General features: G+C 58.5%; 2 protein-coding genes across 2 annotated transcripts; one reads left to right on the top strand and one right to left on the bottom strand.

The window, feature by feature from the left end:
- Nucleotides 1-1,087: 1,087 nt before the first annotated feature.
- MRPL55 (mitochondrial ribosomal protein L55) lies at nt 1,088-1,656 on the bottom strand. Its single transcript, XM_086467143.1, has 3 exons — nt 1,631-1,656; nt 1,321-1,510; nt 1,088-1,231 (listed from the first exon to the last, which is right to left on the bottom strand). The coding sequence occupies exons 1-3, from the start codon at nt 1,654-1,656 to the stop codon at nt 1,088-1,090; spliced, it is 360 nt and encodes a 119-aa protein (XP_086323269.1).
- Nucleotides 1,657-2,747: 1,091 nt separating this feature from the next.
- GUK1 (guanylate kinase 1) lies at nt 2,748-17,660 on the top strand. The gene is made up of 9 exons (XM_086466833.1): nt 2,748-2,784; nt 5,705-5,710; nt 8,400-8,513; nt 10,191-10,232; nt 11,288-11,384; nt 14,893-15,031; nt 16,746-16,830; nt 17,118-17,203; nt 17,625-17,660. Exons 1-9 carry the CDS (start codon nt 2,748-2,750, stop codon nt 17,658-17,660), a joined length of 642 nt encoding a protein of 213 aa, XP_086322959.1.
- Nucleotides 17,661-25,235: the final 7,575 nt, after the last annotated feature.

Below are 25,235 nucleotides of genomic sequence, written 5' to 3'. Positions count from 1 at the left end.
GGGGGGGGGGAACAAATATGCCCCCCCCCCCGGAGCCGGGGGGGGTCACCAAAGCTCCGGGGGGGGGGGGGGTGCAAGGCCTGGAATGGGGGGGGGGGGGTTGTGTTGCACTGGCCGGGGGGGGTGTCGCTCGTCCCGGGGGGGGAGGAGGGCGGCTGCAAACCGCGGGGTCACACACGCCCCCCCCCCCTCCTTCTTCTTCTTCCTCCTCCTCCTCCTCCTCCCCCCTCCCTCTCCCGCCCCCCCCCCCCCCCCGCACGCACCTCGCGCGCCGCTCCGGGCCCCGCGGCCCGCGCGCTCCCCTCCCGCCCCGCCCCGGCCGCTACCACCGCGCTGAGTGACTTGGGGGGGGGGTGGGGGTGTTGGCGAAGCGGGCGATACCACTGAAGCACGGAGCGGGGGGGGGGTGGTGGTGTTATCATTGGTATTCATGAAATGGAAAAGGCGATTGAAGCCGCTGGGGAGCTGCTCAGAGCCCTTTGTGGGGTCCTGGTCCAACTGTGGGGAAACAGGAGGTGGGCACGGTTTAAGAGCAGATTGAGGAACTATGAGACAACGTGGCTGTCAGAAAAGGGTGATGGATTTGGGCGGCAAACCCCGGAGAACGGCTCGGGACCGCCAAGACGAGAGGAGGAGGAGGCAACAGCTCATCCCAGCAAGGGGAGATGGCAACTGCCAACTCACTGACCACCTACCCATGGATACCACCTACCCAAAACAGACAACAGAAGAGGAAGACAGAGGCTGGGCGCTAATCCGCACGAGAAGCGAGGAAGAAGAACCCATCACCGAAGGGAACGATGATGAATATATATTATTTAAGTGTATACTTATGGAAAAGGCTGAGGCAATGTGCTGCCTGGGGACAGACACGCCCCCACCACCACCCTTGTGCTTCCATCACTGGAATAAAACCCCTCGACCCTGGGTGTGGATCGGCGTTTGGCACAGCAGGGACGGGCCCCGGTTTGTGGGAACCGAGGCAAACCACCCCCCACCAAAGCGCCCCACAACGACTCATTTCCCACCTTCGTTGGTTTGTTGGGGTTTTTTTTAAATTGCTTTATTTTTTTTTCATCCAAGAGCCTCACTTCTTCCAGAACCGCTTGTAAGTGGCCAAATCGATGCCCTCGAAGGTTTCCTCCGTCCTGGCCTTGAGTCTGCTGGGGAACTGCCGGCGCAGCCGGGCCTTGCGCTCCGCCTCGGGCAGGGTGTTGCTGTCCAGGGGCAGCTGAGGGCGACGGCGTGAAGCCCCCCACGGACCTCACCTCGTCCCCGTCCCCCCGTCCCCCCCCCCAAACCTGCCCCCACCCGCCTTACCACGAGGATCCTCTTGGGCTCCTTGTAACGGAGGCGGACGGTGGAGCCGTCGGTCCGGACCAGGAGGACGGGGTAGAGCCGGCCGTAGAGCTGGCGGTGGAGGTGGGAGATGGCGGCGCGGTTGGAGTTGCGGCGGCTGGAGGTGGCGACGGCCGGCAGCAGCCTGGGGACGGCGTCGAGGCGCAGGGCGCTGGCGGGACGGCGAAGGGGACGCCGTGGAGGACGCGAACCCAGCACCACCGAGGCTCCCGCTGAAGGACCCTGGGTGCTTTCCCGGGGTCACTACGGCCACCCCCCCCGCCATGCTCACCTCAGCGCCCGGCTCGCGGCCGCCATCTTAGTCCAGGCGAGCGAGGCCAGAGCTGCCGCAGAGCCCCCTGGCAGAGGGAGCGGGAGGTGAGGCGGCCTCCTGGGGACACCCTGGGGGACAAGGAGCTCTCCTGGGGGGGGGGGGGGGGGGGGGGGGGGGGTGTGACAGCCCTGTGTCTCCATCACAGCCCAGCCCTCCCCCCCCAGGTCCCATCATGTACCAGCCCCACCATGGTTGCCCCATGATGGCCCCGCCATGGTTCAGCCCAACGATGTCTCCCCCCACCCCCATCATGGTTCAGCCCCACTATGCCCCCCCCACCCCATCATGGTTCAGCTCCACTATGTCCCCACCCACCCCCATCATGGTTCAGCCCCACTATGCCCCCCCCCGTCCATCATGGTTCAACCCCCTATGTCCCCACCCACCCCCATCATGGTTCAGCCCCACTATGCCCCCCCCCCTCCATCATGGTTCAACCCCCTATGTCCCCACCCACCCCCATCATGGTTCAGCCCCACTATGCCCCCGCATCCCCATCATGGTTCAGCCCCCTATGCCCCCCCCATCCCCATCATGGTTCAGCCCCACTACGCCCCCCCCCACCCCATCATGGTTCAGCCCCACTATGCCCCCCCCAATCATGGTTCAGCCCAACGATGGCTCCCCCATCCCCATCATGGTTCAACCCCACTACGCCCCCCCCCCACCCCATCATGGTTCAGCCCCACTACGCCCCCTCCCACCCCCAATATGGTTCAGCCCAAGACAGCCCCCCCCCCCCCCCCCGCGCTGTGGTTCGGCCCACCGCACCCCCGCCATCATTCATAGCCCGGCCCAAGCCTGACCACCCCCCCCCACCCCCCCTTTTCAGCCGCCATCACGGTTCAGCCCCAGGCGCCCCCCCCCCCAGCACCGCCGTGCCCCCCCCCCCCCCCCGCTCGGGTCTGCCCCGCCGCCCCCCGCTCACGTGACCGCACCCTCCGGTGCGTGCGCGGCGCTCCTTTTCCGCCTGACGTCACGGCGCGGCGGCGGCGGCGCGGGGGCTGCCGGGACCGACATCCCTCCCTTCCCCCCCCCCCCCCCCCCAACCCCCCACCCCCCCCCCCTCCCCGCCATGAGCTGGCGGCGGCTGCGCGGTGCGATCGCCCGGGGTGAGCGCGGCGGCGGGCGGGGGCGCGGCCTGTCCCGTCCCGGGGGTGCGGAGCCCCCGCCCTCCCTCCCTCAGGGGCCCGGCCCGGTTGGGGCAGGGGAGCGGGGCGGGGGGTGAGGCCTGGGGGTGCCCCCCACCCAACCCCCGCCTTCACGGGGACCCTCGGCCGAAGGGCGGCCCCGGGGGTGCCGAGACCCTCGGAGGTCGCTTTGCCCACGCAGGACGGCAGCGGGGGGTGGGAGAGGCCGAACCCCCCCCGGGCTGCTCTAGGGCTGGGGGTGTCCCCTCCAGCCCCGCTGGGGTCCCTCATCGCCGCCGCTGCTGCTCGGGGGTGGCTCTGAGATACCACACCCCCCCCCTTTTCCCCGGGTTAGATGAGGCAAAGGGGGGGGGGGGGGGGGGTGTTTGCGGGTCCCCTGCGGGTCGGTGAGGTCAGAGAGGGGGTTTGGGGTGAGCCCCCTTGGGGTATCCGAAAATAAAGCTCTGTGTGGTGAAACACAGCGTGCGTGAGGGGAGGCGGGTGGCAAACCCCCCCACCCCCCCCCACCTGTCTGAGCTTCACCCCGCGTGGGTAAACGGCCTCAAACCCGTTAACCAAACCAGTTGGTTGGTTAAACTGGTCCAGTTTGCGGTAGGACTCGGTTTTGGCAGGACTCCTGGCCTCACCTGAGCCCTGGACCTGGCTCATTTCTGCAGTGACCAAGCGTTTCTCCCTCCTCCTCCTCCTCCTCCTCCTCCGGCGTGAGTGCTCCCCCGCCCAGCCGGGGGGGGGGGGGGGGGGGGGGTGGCGAATCACCGCAGCCAGCAGAGGGGCTAATTAGTGCTTTTCGGCTAATTGTTTCCAGGAACGAGGTGACTGAGCCTTCCCGCCGCCTCTGGGTGGGCCGGTGGGGATGCCCCGCTCCTCTTGGCAGCAATAATTCCCTGGAGGGCAGCACCCCTCTGCGGGCTGGGAAACTCCAAACGAAACCCCCGGAGCTTTTGCCCACCCGGTTCCCCGGCCCCGAGCGTGGATCCAGGGGCTCCTCGCAGCCCTGGAGATGGCGAGCGTTTTCCCTGCTCTCGGGGAACACTGAACTTTCAGCTTTCCTGAAACTTTCCAAAAGGCAGCGGCGGCTTTGTCACGAACCTGCTAAAAATAGGGAGTGGGATTATCCTCCTAATCCAGGAGACCTTTTCTTTGGGCTCCAGGGAAACTGTCCTTTAATCTTCTTTTCGACTTTGTAAGGGGGCTCTACCTTCTCTCTAAAGCCTCTCTGCTAATCAGCATTAATTTTATTTAACTCTTGTGATGTCTGTCCTTTGCTTTACTGGGCGTGTTGCCGCCTCCCAGGTAAAATCCAGTAGCAAGTGGGAGCAGATCGAGAAACATCCCTCGCCCTCGGCACCTCCCTAAACGGGAGGATCTGTCTGAGCCGAGCTGCTCCCTTGCCTGCGGGGGTGGTGAGAGCCATAAACCATTTTAGGGGTAACCCAGCGGAGGCGAGAGACCTTCTGTGCTACATCTTTATGGATTGGCTGCTCTGAAAATGCCAAAATCTGAGCAAAGGGGGGGGGGGGGGGGGGTGGAAATTGAGCTGCTGCCCAAAATAAATACGTACCTGTAACGTTGCTGCTGCAAAGAGCTTGAAAACGCGACAGGCAGATGGTTTTCTGGGCTGGGAACCCAAGAGGAGGTTTAAAAAGGCCCGTGTCTACCAGATTTGGTTTTCTCAGGCTTTTGGGGGGTTTTTTTGGTGCTTTAATTGTGGGGTTTTTGAGGGTTTCAGGTTGCTGGAGGGAGCGGAGCTGTGTTTGATGGATCTAGGGGAGCGGAGGAGCCTGGTGAGGGCAGCACCGCCGGGCAGCCCGGCGATTCCTGGGGGTCAGGGATCTGTCGAACCAGGTGGAGGTGAGGACACCCGCTCCCACCTCGAGGCAGAGCTCGTCTCCTTGCTTCACCTCTTCATCCTTTGCCTCCCTGGCCCCAAGCAGCTGCCCCCCCCCCCCCCCCCCCCCCAAAATCCCACACCGCTGTCAGGCAGTGGGCACCTTCCAAAAAAAGCTCTGCGGGAGCTGGGTCTGCTCTGGGACGCAGATTCCCGGTTTGGCAGCCGGGGGTTTGCCCTCTGCCCCCCACGAGGGCTTCACCTGGCAGTGGAAATGGCTTTTTTTTCTTCTTTCCCCCCTAAATCTTGTTTTCCTCTGCAGCAAAAGAGAAGGGAGGAGAGAGGAAGCACCTGCGAGTCTCTTGGTTTATTTTTAGCCGCTTCCCAAAGAAGTCAGACTGATTACAACCCGTTTGTCTTCTCTTACTTTAGTTCTGAGGGGTTTTTTTGGGGGGAAAAAAAAAAGGAATAAGGCAAAGGAGAGCGTCTCCCTCTTCCCCTGATGCCCCACCCGTGCTTTTTCAGGCAGCCAGGGCGGCACAGCCCCTGCAGGCTCCCACCGTGGAGGTGCTGGCTGGGAGGTTCGCAGCTGAGCGGGACTTTCCCCGTGGTTATCGTGAACCCGTGGCTGGAGGCAACAGCCCCGCAGGCTTCGAGAGAAGCCTCGTCTGCCAAAATCCTGCCCGAACCCCAGCCCGGAGGGATTTTTCCAGCAGAATCGCCTCCCCCACGCCACCTCTGGGGGTGCAACGTGCGTGTGGCACCTTGCGAGCCCGCGGGCTTTTTGCCTGATGTCATCCAAGGGCCCGTCCCTGGGTTTGGTGTTGCCAGAAGGAGGGTGGGCTGGAGCTTTCCTGAGCCCCTCTCCGACCCGAGGGAGCCGGGGAGGTGCCGTAGCAGAGCAGCTCTCCCCCCCCCCCCCCCGCCGCCCCCGGTGCCTTTACGTTGGCGTGAGGTGACGGGGAAGGTTTTGCCGTTTGCCGAAGCACCGGGCCGGCACCTGTCGGCGGTGCCAGCCGGGGGAGCAGAGGCTGAGAGGAGATTAAAGGCCAGCGAGTGGTTGTCATTGGCCATCTGAAAATCGTGGCTTGGTATTTAAGGGTTTAGGCAGCTCACAAATAGCCCGGCGCTCTGCCGGCTCGCTCGGAGCTGGACGCGAGACCTCGGCCGAAAGGGAAGAAAAACCCAAGGTGAGGATGCGTCCGAGCCCGCTCCCAGCCAGCTCTACCCTTTCCTCTGACCCCTTTCCCAGTTTGGAGTTGAGTGAAGGGGCTTGTAAGCGATTTGGGCGGCTTGGGATTCTCCCCTTTGGCCCATCGGTGCTCGCGAAAAGGGTGGGTGAGATTTTTTGAGGGTGGGGTGGGGAGAAGGGGAAGCTCTTCAGCTGGGATGTGAGCGTGGGGTCTGCAGGCAGGGAGCGGGCCTTGTCGTAGCTCCTCTTCTGGAGCGTTTATTTCCTTGGGGGAGAGGAGAGGGAGAGACCCCTCGGCCCTCCTGCGAACCCCGAGCAGCATTTTGGGCGGCGAGGGGGTGCAGGAGGACGCGCTTTCCTCCTCCGGCGTTGAGCGGTGAGGCAAACCCTGTGATAACGTGGAAATTCTCCAGGGGGTTAAGGGAGAGGTGGGGCAGGTCCTTCACCAAAAGGTTTGCTCACCCTTGTGGTTGGGTTTTTGGTGGGTTTTTTTTTGGATGATGGAGCTTCGTCCCGCAACGTACGATGGGGACGGGTCCTCCGAGGTCCCTGGGGGATGTCTGGTGCGGTGGGTCACGGGCTGCAGCACCTGGAGGACACAAACAGCGCCAAAAAAAAAAAAAAAACCCCAACCCCCCCAAACCCCGAGGGGTTTCCTTTCGGGTGGTGATCGGTGTTTTGACTCGAGCCGGCATCTCCTTCGACTTGGTGCAGGACCGTCCCATCCTTCCTTCCGTAGGCGCTCGGGGAAACCGCGGGCGAAGCGTCCTCGGGGAAGGGAGGGAAAACCCCGATGGTTTGAGAGCTGTGGTGCTGCCTGAGGGATCCCTGCGTGACCACCGAGCTGCGGGGGGGTGGGATTGAGGGGTGACGAAGGAGGTGGCCAGCCTGGAGGGGGGCTGGGCTGGGGGAGGCAGCCCGGGCTGGTGTCGTAAGAGACGGCGTTGGGCTTAAGACTGTTTGAAAAGTGCCTTGTAAGGTCAGGGTGACATTGCCGTGCTCTAATTTAAAATGGAAAGGCATTATCCCCTCTGTCAGCTGGTGGCTCCTGAGGTCACACCCGGCCGGTGAGGTTTAAAAATTGATAAATAACGCATTTCCAGGGGCTCGCAGAAATGAAATAAGGCCAAACAGGCTGGTTGGAGTTGTCCTGCTCCCGTCGTCACCTCGGGTTCAGAAGCTGCTGCTGGATGAGGGGTCCCCAGCGGTACCCCCTGCGCTGTCCTGCGGGATTTTCTTCTTTATTCCCATAATAAGTTGATATTTTATTCCCATAAAAGGGTGATAATGAACCTTTTTTCCTCCCCGGAGAAGCAGGCATGTGAAAACACCCATTTTTTATTTTTTTTCTTTCTGGCTAAAGGAACAACCGCAGAAAGGTCTGCGTGGCCCCAGGCTGCCTGGTTTTTCCCCTCTACCAGGCACCAAACCCTTCTCTCTCGCCACAAGACACCTTGAGCTGGAGCCAGTGCTCCGGGAAACGTGGAAATAAACCCCCGAGCGGGTTCGTGTCCCGGATCGCAGCCGCTGTGGCGAGGCGTTGGGGTTCAGCAGTTGCTGAGCTGCTGGGTCTGGCCTTCAGCACGTTGCCTGCTTGTGGCAAAGGTGGGGATATTTATCCCAGGACCGATGGGAAACATGTCAGTGGCCATCGGGCTCGTGGCTTGTGCTCTCTAGGATGTCAATGGGCAACCTCAGAGGCGCGGTGATCCCGTGGGTATCCCATCCCTCGCTCGGAGCTGCCTACTCGTAACTCTGGCTGATTTCTATCCTTTTTTTTTCTTCTTGCCACCGTCTCCCGCAGACTCTCCTTGAGGCTTCCCCGCCGTGAGAGGGACGGGGCTGTGACTACACCGCCGTCAGGACAAGCGTTAAGCTGGCGTTGCCCAGGGCCTGTGGGTGTCCCCTGGTGTCTCCCGATGTCACCAGGCACAGACTGGCGTTTTCCTCCCGTTCCTGAAAGTTTTCTCTAGCATTTGGGTCCCTCCAGGACCCAACCCTAGTGACAGAGAACGGAGCTGGCTGGAATTATCCCAGTTCAGTGGCAGCTGGAGCCCAGTTTCCTCCTCTTTTTGGATTATATCCTGCGAGTTTAACCTCAGTCCTTAGAGAACGAGTGCTCACGCTGCAGTGATACGTGTCCTTTATTTGTCCTTTATTTGCCTGAGGTGTTTGTTGCCCAGGTAGAAATTGGGGCCAGCAGCAAAGCGAGGTGAAGCTCTCCTGCTGGTGGCCCCTGCTGTCTGCTTTCCAAAACAATACCTGACTCCTCAGGGGCTCCCAGCTCGGAGCTTTTGAAGTGGTGCCGAGGTGGCAGCTCCCAGTTTGCTTATTTAATACTTGTTTGGATTCCCCCCGCGGTGTTCCCTTCGCTCCCAGTGGCTTCCTATCAGCTCCAGGCTTGTGATTCCTCAACGTTTCAGGTTTGCCTGCGGCGAGTTGTAGCTGAGGGTAAAGGATAGGCGTCGCTTCGTGGGGCTGAGCGCCCCTGGGAATCCTCAGCTCTGTGTTTTCGTGGGTGTTTCTAACCAGACACGTGTTTTTCTCTCTCTTTAGCCATGCAGGGACCGAGGCCAGTGGTTCTGAGCGGCCCGTCGGGCGCAGGGAAGAGCACTTTGTTAAAGAAATTGCTTAAAGATTATGAGAACATCTTCGGCTTCAGTGTCTCCCGTGAGTACCCGTACGGCTCTGGGCAAGGGCAGCACAGGGGTTCAGGGCCACGAGCCCCGAGGCTGCTTCTGTAGCCGCGTTCAGGCCCCAAACGATGGGTTTCCACGGCTTCCCTGCGTCCTGCTCTGTCTGTGGGCACTTGGGATGGTTCAGGAGGCCTTTTTCCTCCCGGTACTGAGGGGCAAGTCTGAGATTTGCCTGGAGGAGCAGCCTTTCCAGGTCTGGTGACTCCCTGCACCTCTAAACACAGCTCAGAGAGGTGATGAGATTTTTTCTGAGCCATTTTTGGCTCTGAAAATAACAAAATCCATCCCCCCCCCCCCCCCCCGCCCCCTCTGCTCTTCAAAAGCCAATTCTTTCCATCCACCCGATGGGGATTTTAACAGCCCAGGGGCTGCACGTTGGAATCTTGGATTTAAAATGAAGGAGTTTCACGAAGCCGGTCTCATTCCTGGGTCAGTCAGCGCAACAGTTCGCCCCATCACCCTCCTCCTGCCGTGGCTCTGGTGGTTTGTGGGCTGTTTCTGTTGGCCACTAAGTGCCGGCCAAGGGTTCTTTTTTTTTTCCTACCCGAGATGGTTCCCTGTAATGTTGAAAATAACCCAAACTCAGCCCTCTCCCACCTACCTGCAGGCTGCAGTGCTGAAATCCTGCATCCACAGCCGAGTCAGGAAGCGCAGGGAATTCCCTGCAGGCGTTCTGGCCTCTTGCAATGCTAATTTTGTTTCCCTTTTTCTTGAGCAACACCTTAAAGGTGACCCTCAGAGTCTGGGCTGGCTCTGCACCTGGTTTTCCCTGGAGCTCTGCGAGGTGTTTTTAAGTACGTGATACCAAAATGGTTTTTACTCTCCTAATGCTTTGGATACCGCGAGTGAAATCCTTGCTTTGAGATCGGGGTTCGTTCCACCGTGAAAGGGCAAATTACTGGGTGGTTAAAAAATTTACTGGAGATGAAAACCACTTAAAATCATCTTTCCTCTCACGTCTTTCATCCTACGCTCTCCATTCAGCTGAATCTCTCATCTCAGCCCCAACTAAATCGCATCATTTTTCCCCAACGTTGCCTCTTGGTAGATATTTTTTTTTTTGCCTAAATCTCCAGAGGCCGCTTAGGTGACCATCAGCTCCTTTTTTTTTTGGTTGTGTGCTTCAAATAATGCCAGTTTGAGACGCTTCCAGCGGGGTTCAAAGGCTGCCTGATGTATTCACCTGCCTCCTGCAGGCGTTGGCCTTTTTTTCTTAAATCTGGCTATTTTCAGCGCCCGTGTAGGTGCTGTGTGAGCTTTCAAACTGCAGGTGGCGGCGAAGCAGGGCACGGCTAATTCCCCTGAAGTTTGCCAGAGCCCTGAGTAAGGTGGCTAGGATTACCCAGGAGGGCCGTAGCCGAGCTGAAAACTTAAGCCCAGCCTGGTAAGTCCCACGCTGACCGCTCAGGCTGTGACGATCTTTAATTGTTTGTTTTCAGATTATCTGGGATTCTTCGATTAAAGGCCAATAATCCCGCGTGTCGTCGTGCGCTGCACGAGCTGATTCCAGAGGCTGTGATCATTTTAAGTAGAGGATCACTTTTACCACGTGATTGGCTTAATCTGCTGCTTTTTTTTGATACTTTCCCTTCCTTGGGTGGCCTACAAAATTTACAAGGTGGGGTTTTTTTGTTTGTTTGTTCGCTTACAGATACCACAAGGCAGCCAAGACCCGGAGAAGTAAACGGCAAAGGTGAGCGTGTTGCAGTTGGGCCTGTCTCAGCGGGCTTGGCACGCAATTCCTCTGAAAAATTCCAAGTTTTTCTGTGAAGGGCATGTATGAATCCCCGCCGGCAGATAAGTTATCCCTACCTTTACGTTCCCAGGGTGCGCTTCCCGAGGCAGACATTCAGTAGTGATGTATTTGAGGTGTAAATAGGCCCCACGTAGAGAAATATGGTCCTTCATCTCGGTGGCAGGGAGGCTGTGGCCGTTTATGGCTCTTCTGCAGCACGTGCCGTGCGTTGGGGAGAAGGTAACAGCGGGGTTGGCTTGGCAGAACAACCCCAAAATTTAGTCAGGTGTTAAAAACGTCAACAGGGATGGAGCGCACGCTGCCAGGTTCCTTGGCGAGGCGCTCTGAGAGGTTTCAAAGCTTGGTGGAAGCCCCTTGGTCTGCACTTGGGCATTGATTTTTTCCAGAGTGCCAGGTAAGTGCTGGTGAGGCGCCTCGAACCCCCGCTGCTTTGGGAAATGCAGCTGCTGAACGAGGTGTCTTGATCTTCAGAAAGAGCTCGTGTCCAGCTGCTTTTCTGTTCCCCGGTGGGTTTGTGTGGTTCGGAAAGAATCAAGTGAGGTTTGGTCTTCATTTCTGACGGCAGTTTTCGCTCTGAAGTGAAAGGGAGGAATTTCCACAGAAGATAGGAAACATTCCTTTGGAATTCGTTCGATTCTGATCTTCCCTTTTATCTCCCTTTCTCGTCTTTAATCCTAAACGCTTTCAAATTCAGGGCCTTGGCAGTCCTGCCGTGATCTGTCCCACACCCCGGAGGGGAGATTCCCAGGAAAGGGCGTGAAAAAGGGGGTCAACAGCAGCATTTCTGGCCACGCAGAAAGCTCCAAAACATTTTGAGCAGGTGTCTGGGCAGCTGGCGTGGAGAGGGGATGCCGCAGATATCTGCAGTCTGCCAGCCCAAAGCGGATTGGAAGATGCTTCTCCCCGAAGCACCCGTAGGTGTCATCTTGACCATGAACTTGACCTTCAAAGCTGTTAATTTCTGGGTCTTTTTCCTCATTTTCCCCATCTAGATTACCACTTTGTGACCAGAGAGGAAATGCAGAAGGAGATCGAAGCGGGTGAATTCATCGAGCACGCGGAGTTCTCCGGAAACATGTACGGGACGAGGTAGGCAGTTCAGGTGCTGAGCCCCCGTGGTGCCGGGAGCTGAGGTGATGGTGAAGGGAAAAAAAAGCTATTTTTAATCTGGAGACACTGGGTTTTTTTTCCCCCAAACACGCAGATTCTTGCCATAAGCAAAGCCTTTCATTGTGACAGCGGGGTCTTTAGCGTTATTAAGATGGCAAAGTGAGCGGTTGCAGGGAGCTGGCTCACCACAATTAAATCATCCCTTGTCTTACGAGAGGCTCTGCACGTGCTTAACGCTTTCCTTGCATTTTCCCGGATTATTTGTGCTCCTTAACGTTTTCCAAGTGCTTGCAGAGGGTAGTGGGCAGAGCGGAGACTCCCTCTCGTTACCCCAGGGCCTAAATAGGATGAATTCGGGAGCAGAAGCGATGATACCCGTGTTGGCTGCTGTGAAACAAATCCATGTGCTGCTTTGGTACAGAGTTTCCAAAGAAATTGCATGGCCCCCTTTGCCTGGACGTTAAAAAATTTAACATTAGGTGGATTTTAAAATAGCATTGCCCTCGGCGTTGGGGCCGATGATCAATAAAACGTTAAGCTGTCATGTTAATTAGAAGTCAGAGATCTTATGTAATTATCGTGAGAAAAGGGTGGCACTGTAGTAAAGGACCTGCTCAGGAGGAAAGTAAAATGTTGCTTGAGATATTTAATGAGTTGCGTTAATTTGCCTGAAATGCTTCTCAGGAAGACTTGCGTTTCTTCAAGAGTTTGGGGTTCGGTTGGGGTTGGGGTTTTTTTTTGAGGATTTGGGTTTTTTTCTTTTTTTTTGGAGACGGCCAAGTTCCCTTCTGAGGATGGTTTCCTCAGGGGAGATGCCAGCCAAAGGCCCCCAGGCCGCACGTGCTGTAGGTGCGGGGCTCTGAAGGAAGGGCTGGGGATTTTTGGCGCGGCCGTTCCCTCGTACGCGGGCGCCGCTGCTGGGCTGATGGAGGAGCCCGGTCCCCTCCCCTGCCCTTGACGCTTCCAGCCTCGCTGGGTTGGCAAGAGAAGCGAAACCCAACAGCTCATCTTCCAAACACCATCCCAGCATCGAGGAGAAACCCAGTTCAGGCTCCTCCATCCCACGTAGGACGGGCCTCCTGCCTTCGCGTGCGTCCTGCTGAACCCCGCCAGCCGCCGCGGGGAGGAGGCGGCTGCTTTCCGGTGCCTGATGATGGTGGAGTTGATTTGGGTGCTTTTTCCTCAGGTTGGAGGCCGAGAAGACCTCACTCCTCAGGCAATTCCCTTGAAATGCGCAGGAATTGGGTGCTTTAACCAAAGGAAACGACGAGCTTGGGTTTATTTCTGAGGTGCTTTTCTCCCTGGGCTTCCCTTGGGCTCCCCTCTGCCTGTGGTGGTGGGTGTGCAGGGTGGGAGGCTGAAATTAACCCCAGCCATCTCGGCCGTAAAGACCAGTTTGGAAACAAAATAAATGCAGAAACTCTCCGAGCTCTAAGTTAAGCTCTTGGTTTCCTCTAAGGGTCTTTCTAATGAGTTGTGTGGTAAAATGGAGAGGGTCCCTCGTGCTTCTCGGAATGGCTGCAGACTTCACCCAGCGTTTCTGCTCCCCAAATCTCATCAGCTAATAAGAATGAATAACTAAATGCTTCATTTAAGAGCCCTGCAAGGGCCCTGTCTGTGGGATAGCGCTGACTCCTGCCCACAGACACCAGAATTCCGTTGAAGCCACCTTACACTAGAGGCCGAAATCGGAGTGCAGGCATGGAGGTCTCTTTCTCGGGGCTCTACGAGCTGCTGGCTCTTTGTAGGCCGCTTGTAGCAGGAGTTAGTTGGTACGTGGTGACACCAGGTGAAGCCTGTGGCTTTCACGTGGCAAACCAAGCAGGTTTGGGGAGGTTTTGCGGCTTAGGAGTGACTCGGGCTGAGATTTGGGCTCTCGGTGCTGCCCACCCGGGCGAGGCAGCAAACCTCGTACAGGCCACGGTGCTGGTCTCGCAGCTTCCCTTCGGCTTTCTCCATCCTGGTGGAGTTTGTGACTGTGTTGTGGGACTCCCAGGTCAGGAGAAAAAAAAAAAAGTCCCCAGCCACCTCCATCCTCCTGCGTGACCCCCCCCATCGCAGCAGGAGACCCTGCTGCACTAACCAGAGCGCTGCGGGACCCCGAGGCTGCCCGTCTGCCTGCTCTTCCCCGCCCCCAGTCTGGGCTGAGGAGCTCGCAGAGGTGCTGTCAGGCTGTTCTGTCGCTCGTCTCTGTTCCCTGGGGCTTTTCTGGGCTCCCAGAAAAGTCTTTACAGCTTTTCCCATCTCAGCTCTGCCCCCTGTTCCCCTGAGAAGCACCTTCTGCTCGTCCTGCCTCCGCCCTCGCTGTGTTTGCAGCAGTATCCGTGGGTTCAGGACTCTCTGTGCTGTCACATCTTCCTCTGCTCACGCCGTGGCCACAGGCAGCTCTTGCGTGACACCTCTGGGCGTTCTCCCTCTGGGCTGGTGAAGACCCTGTCTTCTCCAGCGGGGAGCTGGGCTGGTGAGAGCTGGGGATCCTGAATCCTGTTTTCGCTGGAGCTGTGACTCCCCTTTCCTGGGGTGTAGGACAGCACAGGAGCATTTCTTTAAGGAATTCTGTTTTCAGCACGTCTTTGCAGAAGGTACTAGAGAGCGAACCTCGGTGGTGCAGGGTGAGAAGGTGAGGTCCAAAGAGATACGGGCAGGGAGTTGAGCCCTGGGTGTGGGCAGGGAATCGAGCAAGTTGGAGGCCGGCTGTCGGGCAGCGTTTTCTCTTAATCTCTGCTTCCATCGCCTGACCTCCTGCCTTGACTCCCTCAAAACCTACAGTGCCACCTCTGAGCGCCTGGCAGGGCTTCCCTCCGCTCTGCCCGTCGTGCCACAGAGCCCTGTGGCTTAAAGGAGACCCGGTGCCCAGCGCTGGGCAAATACCGACTGAAAAGTCCCCCGAGAAGGCTGCCACCCAGTAACGAGTCCAGGCCCCCCCAGTGCGCCAGGAGAGGGTCAGCTGCTGTTCAAGGGAGAGTTGTAGGTGTTCAGGAGCAAGCTCGAGGCAGTTCCCTCGTGTTGGGGAAGAGATCCTGACTTTAATGACATCCAGGAAGCACCCCTGCAAAAATATTTCCTTAACTGTGCATCTTGCGACCCAGGCGGGAGCATCCCATCAGGCATCCTTCAGGAGAAACTGCTGGATCCCTGGGGAAGGAAAGTGCTCGGTGTTTCTGCTCGTTGAAGGTGGCTCCTGGTTGGCAAAGGAGCTTTACAGACCGTACCCGAGCCACGCTGCTCGTGGGGCCGTTGCACGTCACCCACTTCCACACCTTCCGTCGTGGTTTCGCCGGCCTCTCTAGCAGGAGACACAGCAGGTCCCTGCTCCCCCCGCCAGGGACGCAGAGGACACCCGGGGGAAGAGAAACCGTTTCACAAGAGCACAGCAGGCTCTGTCTCCTCTCCTGCCATGATTTGGGCACGGAGGAACCCTGTGAGGTGAAGCCCTGCTGCTGGCGGGGGACCCGCTGACCCCCTTCCCGCTTTGCTCTCTCCCCAGTAAAGGCGCAGTGCAGGCTGTTCAGGCCCAGAACCAGATCTGCGTCCTCGACATCGACATCCAGGGGGTGAAGAACATCAAGAGGACGGACCTCAACCCCATCTACATCTCCGTGCAGCCGCCGTCCATAGACGTCTTGGTGAGCCACCGCCTTCCTTTGCCCTTAGGCAGTTGGAGGGAATCGGCCTCTCGCTCGGAAGCCACGGGGGGTGGTGGGGGGGGGTGGTTTCCCCCTCGTGGGTTCCTCTCTGTTTTTTTTCAGGCCTGTAGAATGGGTGGGGAGGACATTTCGGAGCAGACCTACCTCTGCCCAGTCCGGCTCCCCAGTGTTCTGGCTCCCCAGGGATGGAGAAATCTCCCTGTGCTCTTGTTTTGTTGAGTCCCTCCCGTACGGTTTCCACGCCTTGGCGCGTTTACCTCGCGGCGTGGTGTCACGGGTTGAGGCTGGGCCGGCCACTGACGAATGACAGACGCTCTCTACTAACCCCTCTCCCCTCCCAAAAAGGGAAAAGGAGAGAGAACAAGGGAGAGAGACACTATGGTTTGGAAAAGAAAACTAAAACAGCTTTAATGAAATAATAACAAGAAAAGAAAATAATAAGAATAAGGAAATAATGGAATATATACAATATGTACAAATTACACAAAACCAATAGCAAACTCAGCTCCCCCCACCCCGATGATGACACATCCCCACCACACTGCAGGGCTGGCACTGGGGCAGTCCCAGGCTGGACTGGGCAGCAGACAGGGACGGGAGGCAGGAGCTGGACTCAGGCCCTGGATTCAGGGACGCACGGGTCGGGATGGACGACAGAAGGACAGACAGAGCCCTCCTCAGGTGTCGCCACCGAAGAAGAGAGCTTGACCCTGGGGACCCCTCAGCTTTGCACTGACCGTGCCGTCCGTGGGGTGGAACACTCGGTGGGTCAGGTTTGGGTCCCCTGGCCGGTTCGCTCCTCCCTGCAGGGGCGGCCTTTTTCGGGCTGGGGACCCTTTTCCCTCCTGCACCCCAACACGGGCACAAGACTCAGCAGTGACCTTGGTCGCTCCAAGAACCAGTCCCAGGCAGGGCCTCTCTGCATCCCATCCCTTGGTACCAACTATAAACATCAGGGGTTGGCACTGCTGGAGCAGTCCCTGGCTGGAAAACCGTGCTGCTGGTTCAGAAAGTGCCGTTAGAGGAGACTTGACTGAAAAGTTAAAGCACTAAACCAGAATTAGTTCTGATTTAGCCCAAACCAGGACACGTGGCCACCCTTTGAATGCATTAGTTGTGCTTAACGCTGCGGGGTGGAGGAGGTTTTTGCATGAGGCTTGGCCTCCAGCAGTTAAACTGGGCGAGGCTGGTTCTTGCAGCACTGGGGATCCCACGTCCCTCTGGGGGCGCTGCGTAGCGGTCAGGGTGCGCCCCTCGCAGGAGGGAGATCGCTGGCGGGGTTCAGAGGGGGGTGTGGGCGCGTGTGTGCGACCTGCTGAAGCCGTGCAAGGAGTAGGAGGCCACGGCTCCTGGCTCTGCCCTCTTGCTCTCGGTCGGTCTGTGTTTCCCGTTGAGTTTGTGGAGGAGGAAACCACCAGCACCAGAGGGAAATTTCATCCCCCAGCAGCACCTGCCAGAGAAAAAACAACCCCAAAAAACCCCCAAAACAGAGTGGGGGGGGAAAAAAGAAACCACCCCTGAGCTCTGCGAGGGAGACCTTGAGCCCAAACTCAGCTTGGCCACCGCTTGGCTGTAGATGAGGCCCCTCGGCCTTTGCAGGACGTTCTCTCACGTGGTCGCCGGCCCTGGCTCGTGGGGCGGGTGGTGGCTCCTGGAACGCTCCTTTCTTTCACGTGTTTGTCCCTGGGTTTAGGAAAAAAGGCTACGTGACCGAAAAACGGAGACGGAAGAAAGTTTACTGAAGCGTTTGACTGCAGCCCGTGTAGATTTGGAACTTAGTAAGTCCAGAGCCCTTCGAGGGACGGGCCGGGGGGAGACGGGGGGTTCGCTGGTGATTTAGGAGGTGGGTTTTGCGTGAACATCTGAGGTGGGTTCTCCAAGGAGGGCTGGCAGGGCTCGGGGTTTGAGTTAAGCACCGGTTTGGAAACGGCAGTTTCTTGTGGGCGGTTGGCAGAGAAGCCCTGAAACAACGACGTCGAAATGCCCCAGGAGCTCGGGTCACGCACGAGACACCGCAGGGAGGAGCCACGTTCTCCTCCGACTCCTCTGTCCTCATCTTCCCCAGGTAAAGAGCCTGGCCTGTTCGACTTGGTCATTATTAATGACGATTTAGAAAGAGCCTATTCGGAATTGAAGGAGATCCTGCTGGAGGTGAGTCGCTGGGGGCTCTTCTGCCTCGCTCCCCGCGCAGGCCCCGCCTCGGGGCTGAGCAGGTGAGGGCCCGTCCGCAGGAACGCGACCTGGCGCCCTCGCTTGATCCCGTTGGAGCTGTTGCTCCCGTGTGAGCGGTGGCGGATCGGTGGCCCAAGAGTGGGAAGCGGATCCGGTGGGTTAGGGGCAAAAGAAAGGCCCATCCCTGGACAGCTCTTGAAGAGCCTCCGAGCCCAACCTTGGGCGTGAAATTGTTGGGGTTTTTTGGGGGGTTTTTTTTTGCTTTTATTGTCACCAAAACCTCCGAGATCCTCCACGTGGAGCTGATCTGAGGAGCTGCTCGCTCGTGGTCTCTCCAGAGCTGTGCAAGTTGTTCCCCGGGAGCCGCAGATGCTCAGTTGTTTTCCTGATCTCCTTGCAGGAAATCAAGAAGACCCAGGAATCCAGGAAATCCTGAGCTGAGCCTCCTTGGACGTTTTAACTTTGCGCATCATTCCGGAACCACGTCACCCTGTTTCATTCCAAGAGACATTCCCTTTAGGCCGGTCCTCCTCCCGAGTTACTCTAGGATGTTTCTATTAAAAGGAAAGAAAACCAAACCCGGTCACGCTCGTGTTTCTGTGCGGCGTGGGCGTCCCACCCCCCCCCAGGCACCTGGTGTCACGAGGCTGCCCATCCTCTTCCTCCCCCGGGGTTCCTGCCTCTTTTTGTGGATCTGGCTACAGCTCCTCCGGGTGTTTCTCGTGGCCTGGGCCCACCACCCTCAGCCTCTGCGGTGTTGGGTGTCGCTGTGGCGGAGCAGCTCTAACCGCAGTCCTGGGGGACAGATGGGTTGGTTTAACAAGCCGAGAGGAGCCGGGAAGGGTCAGCAGGGTGTGATCTATCCACTGCCTTTTATTTTTTTCTTTCCCTGAGGGGAGAGAAATCCTGTGAGCTTCTCTTCTGCCGTCCTGTACTTGTCGTTCCGCTTGAGCGTAGGCGCAGGAGGATTTTTATACCCCCATGTCTTGGTTTGAAAGACAGGTGTCTGCGGAGGAAGGCAGGAGCCTCCCTTGAAATGGAAAATGCAACCCCCTTCCCTCCAAATTATTGTAATTTTGAAATTAACGGGCCTTCAGGCAAAGATATGGGGAATAGGAATAACAGTTCTCTACTAATATATATATATATATATATAACACAAGGCAGGGAAAAACAAACAACCCCCTGGTTTACACGGACAGAGTCAGAAATACAACTGACACCCTGTTAGGGTGGCAGTAGCAGTCCGATAAGATGCTGGCTGCAGTCCTCCTGAAGCGATGGATGTAGTTCTGTGGAAGCAGCGATCAGGTAAAAGGGTCTGGTCTTCCTCCGAAGGTCCAGTGGTAGGTAGGTAGCTCTTGTCCTCTGGAACTCCAGTGGGGGGAAAAACTCCTCTGGGAATCCAGTGGAAGAAGGCTGCTCGGGTGTTGGAGATCTCAGTTTTTATTTGGCATGGACTGCTTGGCTCCTTCCCCCCGGGGTGGAGCATCTCACACTGGGATGGGGAGTCGTGAGGCAGTTCCTTGATGGGCCATGAACAGGAGATAGTCCAGGAGCGAGTTACCGATGGGTCAGGCGATAAGGCATTGTTGTGCCCATGAACAGGAGATAGTCCAGAGGGGGGAGGCAGGGAGCACCGCCCCACCTGGTCTCAACAGCTCCTGAAGATGGTCATAGAATACTTTTTTTTGGGGCACATTTTACACTGTAACCTAGGACACCCCAGGCTGAGGGAGGAAAGCTTTCCTTCCGCAGCTTTTTGGCTTGAGGGCAGCAATAAACCCCTTTTCCTAGCAGGGATCCGTTTGATCTGGCTGCTGGCCCTCGTTGCTGGTCTCAAGACCTGGAGAGCTTTGCCCAACGCGGGCTGGGAAGATGCTTTGCCCTTCACTTTTCTCCAGCCTTCGCCTCGATGCTTTCGTGGAACTTCTGAGCCCTTTGGTCCCTCCAGCAGGTCCTATCCTGAGCCTCCCTGGAGGGGCTGGTGCCTCCCTGGAGGGGCTGGTGCCTCCCTGGAGGGGCTGGTGCCTCCCTGGAGGGGCTGGTGCCCCCCTGGGGGGGCTGATTCCTCCCTGGAGGGGCTGGTGCCTCCCTGGAGGGGCTGGTGCCTCCCTGGAGGGGCTGGTGCCTCCCTGGAGGGGCTGATTCCTCCCTGGAGAGGATGGTGCCTCCCTGGAGGGGCTGATCCTCCCTGGAGAGGATGGTGCCTCCCTGGAGGGGCTGATTCCTCCCTGGAGGGGCTGGTGCCTCCCTGGAGGGGCTGGTGCCTCCCTGGAGGGGCTGGTGCCTCCCTGGAGGGGCTGGTGCCTCCCTGGAGGGGCTGGTGCCTCCCTGGAGGGGCTGGTGCCTCCCTGGAGGGGCTGATTCCTCCCTGGAGGGGCTGGTGCCTCCCTGGAGGGGCTGGTGCCTCCCTGGAGGGGCTGATTCCTCCCTGGAGGGCAGGCCCAGCCGCTGGCAGGGCCGCTCATCCCACAGCCTGTTCTCCTGGAGCCCACAGGCGTTTTGCCTTCGATCTTTGACAAAGGGCGTGAGTCCTGCAGAGCTGCCACCCCGCAGCTGGAGGCTTCCAGCCTCCTCCTCCCCCCCGACCCCTGCCCCAAACCGAGCCCAGATCAAGCTGCTGTCGTGCAGGCCGCGAAGAGCTGGACTGCAGGAGCCAGGCTGCGATATTTTCTCCCCCCAAAACCCCCCGTCTCACTGGGGCGTGGTTGTACCTTAAACTCAGCTGTTGGGTTCCCTCCTCTCCGTACCTCATCTCTCCGCTTTACCCAGCTGCTCTTCTCACAGCCCCTCTTGGTCCAGGTCACCTAATGGACCAAGCTCCATGCTCCCTCACGGACAGCAGCAGGCAGAACCAGACCTCGGGCCACCCTTGTAGCACCCCGCTTGCGTTCAGAAAGAGGCTTTGATGATGATTTTGATCGTTTCCCTCTCTCGGTGCTGTTTTAAATAGATCTTTCCCAGGCGAGGCTGAAATCCTCCTTTCTGTTGTCATGAGCGTCAAGGGCACAGGGTTCTAGCTGTGGTTAAACGAGCAGGAAAACGCTCCCCAGAATTATTCTGGGGGTGGACCTGCTTTCACAGCACCCAGCTTCCCCCACCCTGGCGGTGTGAATCGCTGCGGCCAGGCTCTTCCTGCGGTGGTGAGTGATGGACTGGGGTTTTTTTATATATACATATATATTTTTTTTATTGTTTTTTTTTTTTTCCTGAATCATGACGTTTCGTGATATTTCGAGGGACGCCTTTGCAATGGGGAAACGTCCCCTCTAGATGGCAGAAACGACAGCGGCAACGCGCGGAGGGGCCCCGCGCTGCGGAGCGGCAAAACGCCGAGGTGCGGGGCGCGGCGCTGAGACCTCAGTCCGGTGGTCTCCGGCCACCGCGTGGGACCTTCGGTGCTGTCACCAGATGGAAGTGCCCAGCTGCCGCCTCCTCAACCCTCCCGCCGACGTCCCGAGCTCCGCACACCTGCCAGCCCTGAGCCCAACCTTCGGGCATCCCTCCGGGAGAGGTGAGTGGTACCCGGGAGCGGATGATGCTCCGGCCGTACGGCAGCACCTCCAGCGCTTGGAAAACGGGGAGAAAAAGTCATTGAGACCATTGACATCCCCTTTCCCTGGTGGGAACAGAGAGGGAAGTCCGAAATCACCCGCCCTGGATTGGGTGACCTGCTTTTTAGCAGCCGCTGCTGCGTCTGACGGGGCGAAGCGGCGAACGCCCGGATGCCCGGCGCTAACGCGAGGTGACGGGGTGGCCGGCGGGTGGCCGAGGGACCCGCAGCGGGTTGCTGGAGCCGGGCTGGTCGCCGAGCGGGTGACAGGGCTGTCGAGCGTCTCCCACGAGGCGTTTTTGGGTGCTGTCAGCAGCGCCCCCCGCTCCGCGTTCGGTGCTTTGGAGGGGCCGCGCTGCCCATCGAACCCCGTAACCGGGTGGGTGAAGGCACCTGTTGAAACGAGTTTCATTTCTGCCTCCACAAAACCGGGAAATCTCTTTATTAATTGCATTTACAAACATAAAGAGCTTTCTGGATCGGTGTTTTCGGTACCGGCTCGCTGGGGGTGCAGCCGTCCCCGCGTCCCCAAGGACCGTGTGAGCGTTGCGGTTGTGGAAGCCGCCGAATTCGGGGTCCTACCCCACCGCAAAGTGGCGCTCGCTGTGGGGCTGGGATCCAGGGATCCGACGGTGGCAAAGCGAGGGTAGAGGCATCTCCCTACCCAGGGGCTTTCTGTGATGAAGGATCTTGGTCCTGGGGGACCCTATTTCCCACCTGGGAGATCTGCCAGGCAGGAAGGCGCTGAACGTACCAACCGCCGGATTTGGGGCATTTTGGGGTGAAGGTGGGCAAGGTGAAGGACAAGAGAGCCCTAACGCTTGTGGTTTTATTGGGCTATCCCCAAAACCTCATCACCTGGGACCACGGGGATCAATTTCTCCCTCCCCCCAAGTGTGTTTTCTTGGTTTCTCGGTGCTTTCAGAGCCAGTCCTGATTTTTCAGGCGTCCTTCCGTGCGATTGCCAAAAGGCACCACGGGGCAGAGCCGGCCTGGGAAATAATTGGGCGGCCGGCGTATAAAATGAGCAACGAGGAAAAAAAGAAGTAGGAATAACCACGGTTTTCCGGCTTGCCCGTGAGCGTCTGGCTGGGTCTGCGTGGGCGCTTCCCATCGTGGGTGCTGGGATTTAGCATCCCGGGTGCGAAAGCGTGCCGGGGTGTGCTCACGTGGGTGCCCGGGGACGGCGTGTGATGGGGACGGCCGCGGCTACAGCGACCCGAGCGCTGTCAGAAGTCATTATCGGGGGAGAAAAACCTTACTGCCAGCCAGCCTGGGCTCCCTGCGTGCCTTTAGGATCTCGCAGAGGGTTTGTTCAGCGCGTCAGTGGGGGTTAATGCTGCCCGGCTGTGGGGTCTGAGGCCACCGGTTACCAGCTTTTCTGGCAAAACCCTCATTTTTTCTGCTATAGCCAATGCCTGCGTTCCCATCAGTTCGCAGCAAACCTCTTCTAGGAAACCCTCCAGCAGCCTGCACGGCCTCAAACAGCAGCCGAGAGCCTTTCTGCAGGGGCTTCGGGGTCTCATCCTTCTCCCTGGGGTCACCCCTCCGCAGCGGAGCCGTGGGGTGAGACCGCCCGGCGGTCCCCAACCCGCCGCGGTGCAGAATCCTCCGGCGTCCCACGAGCTGTGCGGCGCCGGCCGAGCACGGGAGCGGGAGGGAGGTGGGTTTGATGGGCTGGGGATGGCTCTCCCCGGCTGAGGAATCCCGCCATGGCGGACTGTGGGCTTATTTTGGGGGTTTTAGGGGGCTGCAGCTGAGATTGGTCTTATGCCGGGTGACGTGGTCCCTGCCTGGGGATGCTGATGCCCTTTTCGTGCTCTCCCACAGGACAGCGAGGTGACCACCACGCGCCGGCGGCTGCCACCTCACGCTGAGACACCCGCCAGCACCACCAACACCGACAACAGGTAGGTCCCATAAAACCCCAACAGCGAATAACCCTCGCTGGGGTCGATCGACCCCGGCGCCGGCACCCCTCGGCCAAAACATCGCCCCTCTGGGGTTTGTTTTCCCTGGTTGTGCTGCTGGAAGGCAAGTCACAGGGGAGGATCGAGTTTTCTCTCCAGCACAGGGTTATTGGGGAGCATCCCGTCGGTTTGTGATGCTCCAAGGTGCTTGTAGGAGTCGTGCTGCCTCCCGCTCGGCGAGGAGAAGAGCCGCCCTGGCAGCCGGACCGGGAGCTGGGATGTGCCTGCCTTGCTGGGTGCTGTATTTGGGTCAGCCTCATCGACTGGATGTGCAACTGTGTCATCCCTGGAGAGCGCGGGACGCCGATCCATAACCCCAACGGGCTCCGGCCGGGATGGCACGCACCACGAGGAGCGCCGGCCAGGGCCGAACACCGGCGTCAACGCCGCGCTCCCCGTTTCTAGAGCTCAACCCTGCTCCCAGCTCCCAAAAAGGGGGCACAAAATGGGGAATCCAGTACAGGCTCAGCTTTTTCCAACAACAGCAGCTGTGACTCCGCTTGTCCAGGACGTGGCTCCAGCCCTGTCAATAGCCAGAAGCCATCTGCAATTCAGATTGAGTGCGGCGGCAACTGGTACAACCAGACGCTTGTGAAATGAGGGATACGTGTCCCCCCCCTCCTGTCTCCTGATTTCTCTCTCCCCCAGGCATGAAAATTAGGGAGGAACAGGATGTTTTCCCAGCTTTTACTTTCCCCATTCCGGCTGCTAGAGGTGCGAGGAGGTGACAAAACGAAGGGAGGCAGAAAAGGCAAAATGCTGGTGCCCAGGTTGAGCTCAAAGAGTTTCTATATTTTATTTCATTGCCCCAAAGAGGGGATTATTTTAGTGAACCCACGTGGAGGAGAGAACCCTGGGAGCTGGGACCAACAGGCACAGGGAACGCCGGGGTGCCTGTCCCCCTGCCATCAGCCCCGGGGTGGCCAAATCCTCACTCCGCCATCGAGCTGCGGATATTCTCGTGAGGCCCCGGGGTTTCTCCTCCTCTTTGCCATCAGGGAAGCCTTGCTGATGGAAAGCCACGTGCCCACGCGATGGACATCCAGCCCCAGGACTGTCTCTGGCTCCCTGATGCAAAGCCAGCGCAGAGGCGATGGGGACTGAGTCCCGTTGGGAAAAAACTCTCCAAAAAGCCACGGGCAACGCTCCAGTCCCCCCCCACCCCCCGTTCAAACCAGCAATGTGCTGACCTGGATGTACTGGGTATAGGATGAGGGGCAAAAAAAAAAAGGGGGAGGCTTATAATTTTTCCTGGCTGGAAGTGTAGGATACTCGAGCCGAATCCCTGACCATGGCGGTGGTCCCACAGCTGCCTCCCGGCCACGGTGGCGTGGGCTGGAGCGAGGAAACGACACCCGGATGCAGGTGGAGGGGGGGACACTGGTGTCACCAGCCGTGCTGGTGGGGTGATCGCTCTGGGGAGCCGTGGCTGGCATCCGTGGGGTGAGAGAGCTTGTCAGGCTGTTCCCCTGAGCGAGGAGGAGGATCTCACATGGTTCATCGATTCGGTAGCTGATTGCTAATTATTACAGTAGCTTGACCTGCCGAGGCCAGCAAGCCACAACGCCTACGGGCATCCTCGTGGCTTCAAACCTGGGCTGAACGTCCCTTCTGCCCCCTCCTCCCGGCCCCAGGCTCCCAAGTGCTGCCCACACGCTGCCAGCATCCCTGGGGAGCAGCCCAGCTCCACCACAGCAGTCCTGCCGTATTTAATTCGCCTTTATAAATTTGGGGTTCTTTTTTTTTTTAATACAACCCAATTTTTCCACCCCATCTGCCCTCCAAAGCGTGGGTGCTGCTGCTCCGCGGGGCCAGCACACTGCTGCTTCACCCCATCAGCTTTGGGACCTGCTCCTAACCCGCAGACACCAGGCAGGTGGGAGCAAAAATAAAGCAGACGGCACCGCTGTGACAGCAACTCTGGGCTTTTGGCCCTTTTTATCGCTGAGATCCAACCTGATTGCCCTTGTCCTATCCGTCGTGGTCACAGGGGAGAAATTTCATCGGTCTTGCAGCAGCTCCTGGTGTTTCTAAAGACAGGCAGGAGCTTCCTTCGTGCCTTCTCATCAGCTTGGCCGCAGCAAAGCTGCTGCCTCTCGGGGTCCCTGGGTGCCTCTGTGAAAAGTTTGGCTCCGTTTTCTCTCCCCTCCCCCCCCCGCCTCTTAATAGTTGCATTTATCAGCCAGGTCTCCCCTTCTGTCTTCTGGGCTGGTCGGACCCAGCTCAGCCTCCCCTCACGCACCCCATCCTCCAGCCCCGACCATCCTGGTGGCCACCAACCGGACCCTCTCCAGCTCCTTGGTGTGCTCCTCCAGTGGATGCGGCGTCCAAACGGAAGGGTCCCTCCCAAACACCGCCCCGTTTTATCAGCGAGCTCTTAACACCCGATCTCAACCCAATCTTCCCAACACCTTTGTACCCCTGAGGTGCTTCCTCTAAGATCTCATTTCCTTCCTCTCTCACAGGAACCTCACACCAGGCAATC

Source organism: Leptosomus discolor, chromosome 6 (genome assembly GCF_034619465.1).
Source record: "Leptosomus discolor isolate bLepDis1 chromosome 6, bLepDis1.hap2, whole genome shotgun sequence".
Lineage (NCBI taxonomy): Eukaryota > Metazoa > Chordata > Aves > Leptosomiformes > Leptosomidae > Leptosomus > Leptosomus discolor.
Note: the sequence above shows the minus strand (reverse complement) of the source record. Positions and strands in the feature narration are given on the sequence as shown.

Bases quoted from the DNA above. Each gene is read 5' to 3' on its own strand.
- MRPL55 (XM_086467143.1), bottom strand. From the start codon at position 1,656: ATGGCGGCCGCGAGCCGGGCGCTGAG. The intron at 1,511-1,630 runs GTGAGCATGGCG...CCGTCCCGCCAG, and splicing joins GCCGCGAGCCGGGCGCTGAG to CGCCCTGCGCCTCGACGCCG. The intron at 1,232-1,320 runs GTAAGGCGGGTG...CGTCGCCCTCAG, and splicing joins AGCCCAAGAGGATCCTCGTG to CTGCCCCTGGACAGCAACAC.
- GUK1 (XM_086466833.1), top strand. From the start codon at position 2,748: ATGAGCTGGCGGCGGCTGCGCGGTGCGATCGCCCGGG. The intron at 8,514-10,190 runs GTGAGTACCCGT...GTTCGCTTACAG, and splicing joins CTTCGGCTTCAGTGTCTCCC to ATACCACAAGGCAGCCAAGA. The intron at 15,032-16,745 runs GTGAGCCACCGC...CCCTGGGTTTAG, and splicing joins CGCCGTCCATAGACGTCTTG to GAAAAAAGGCTACGTGACCG.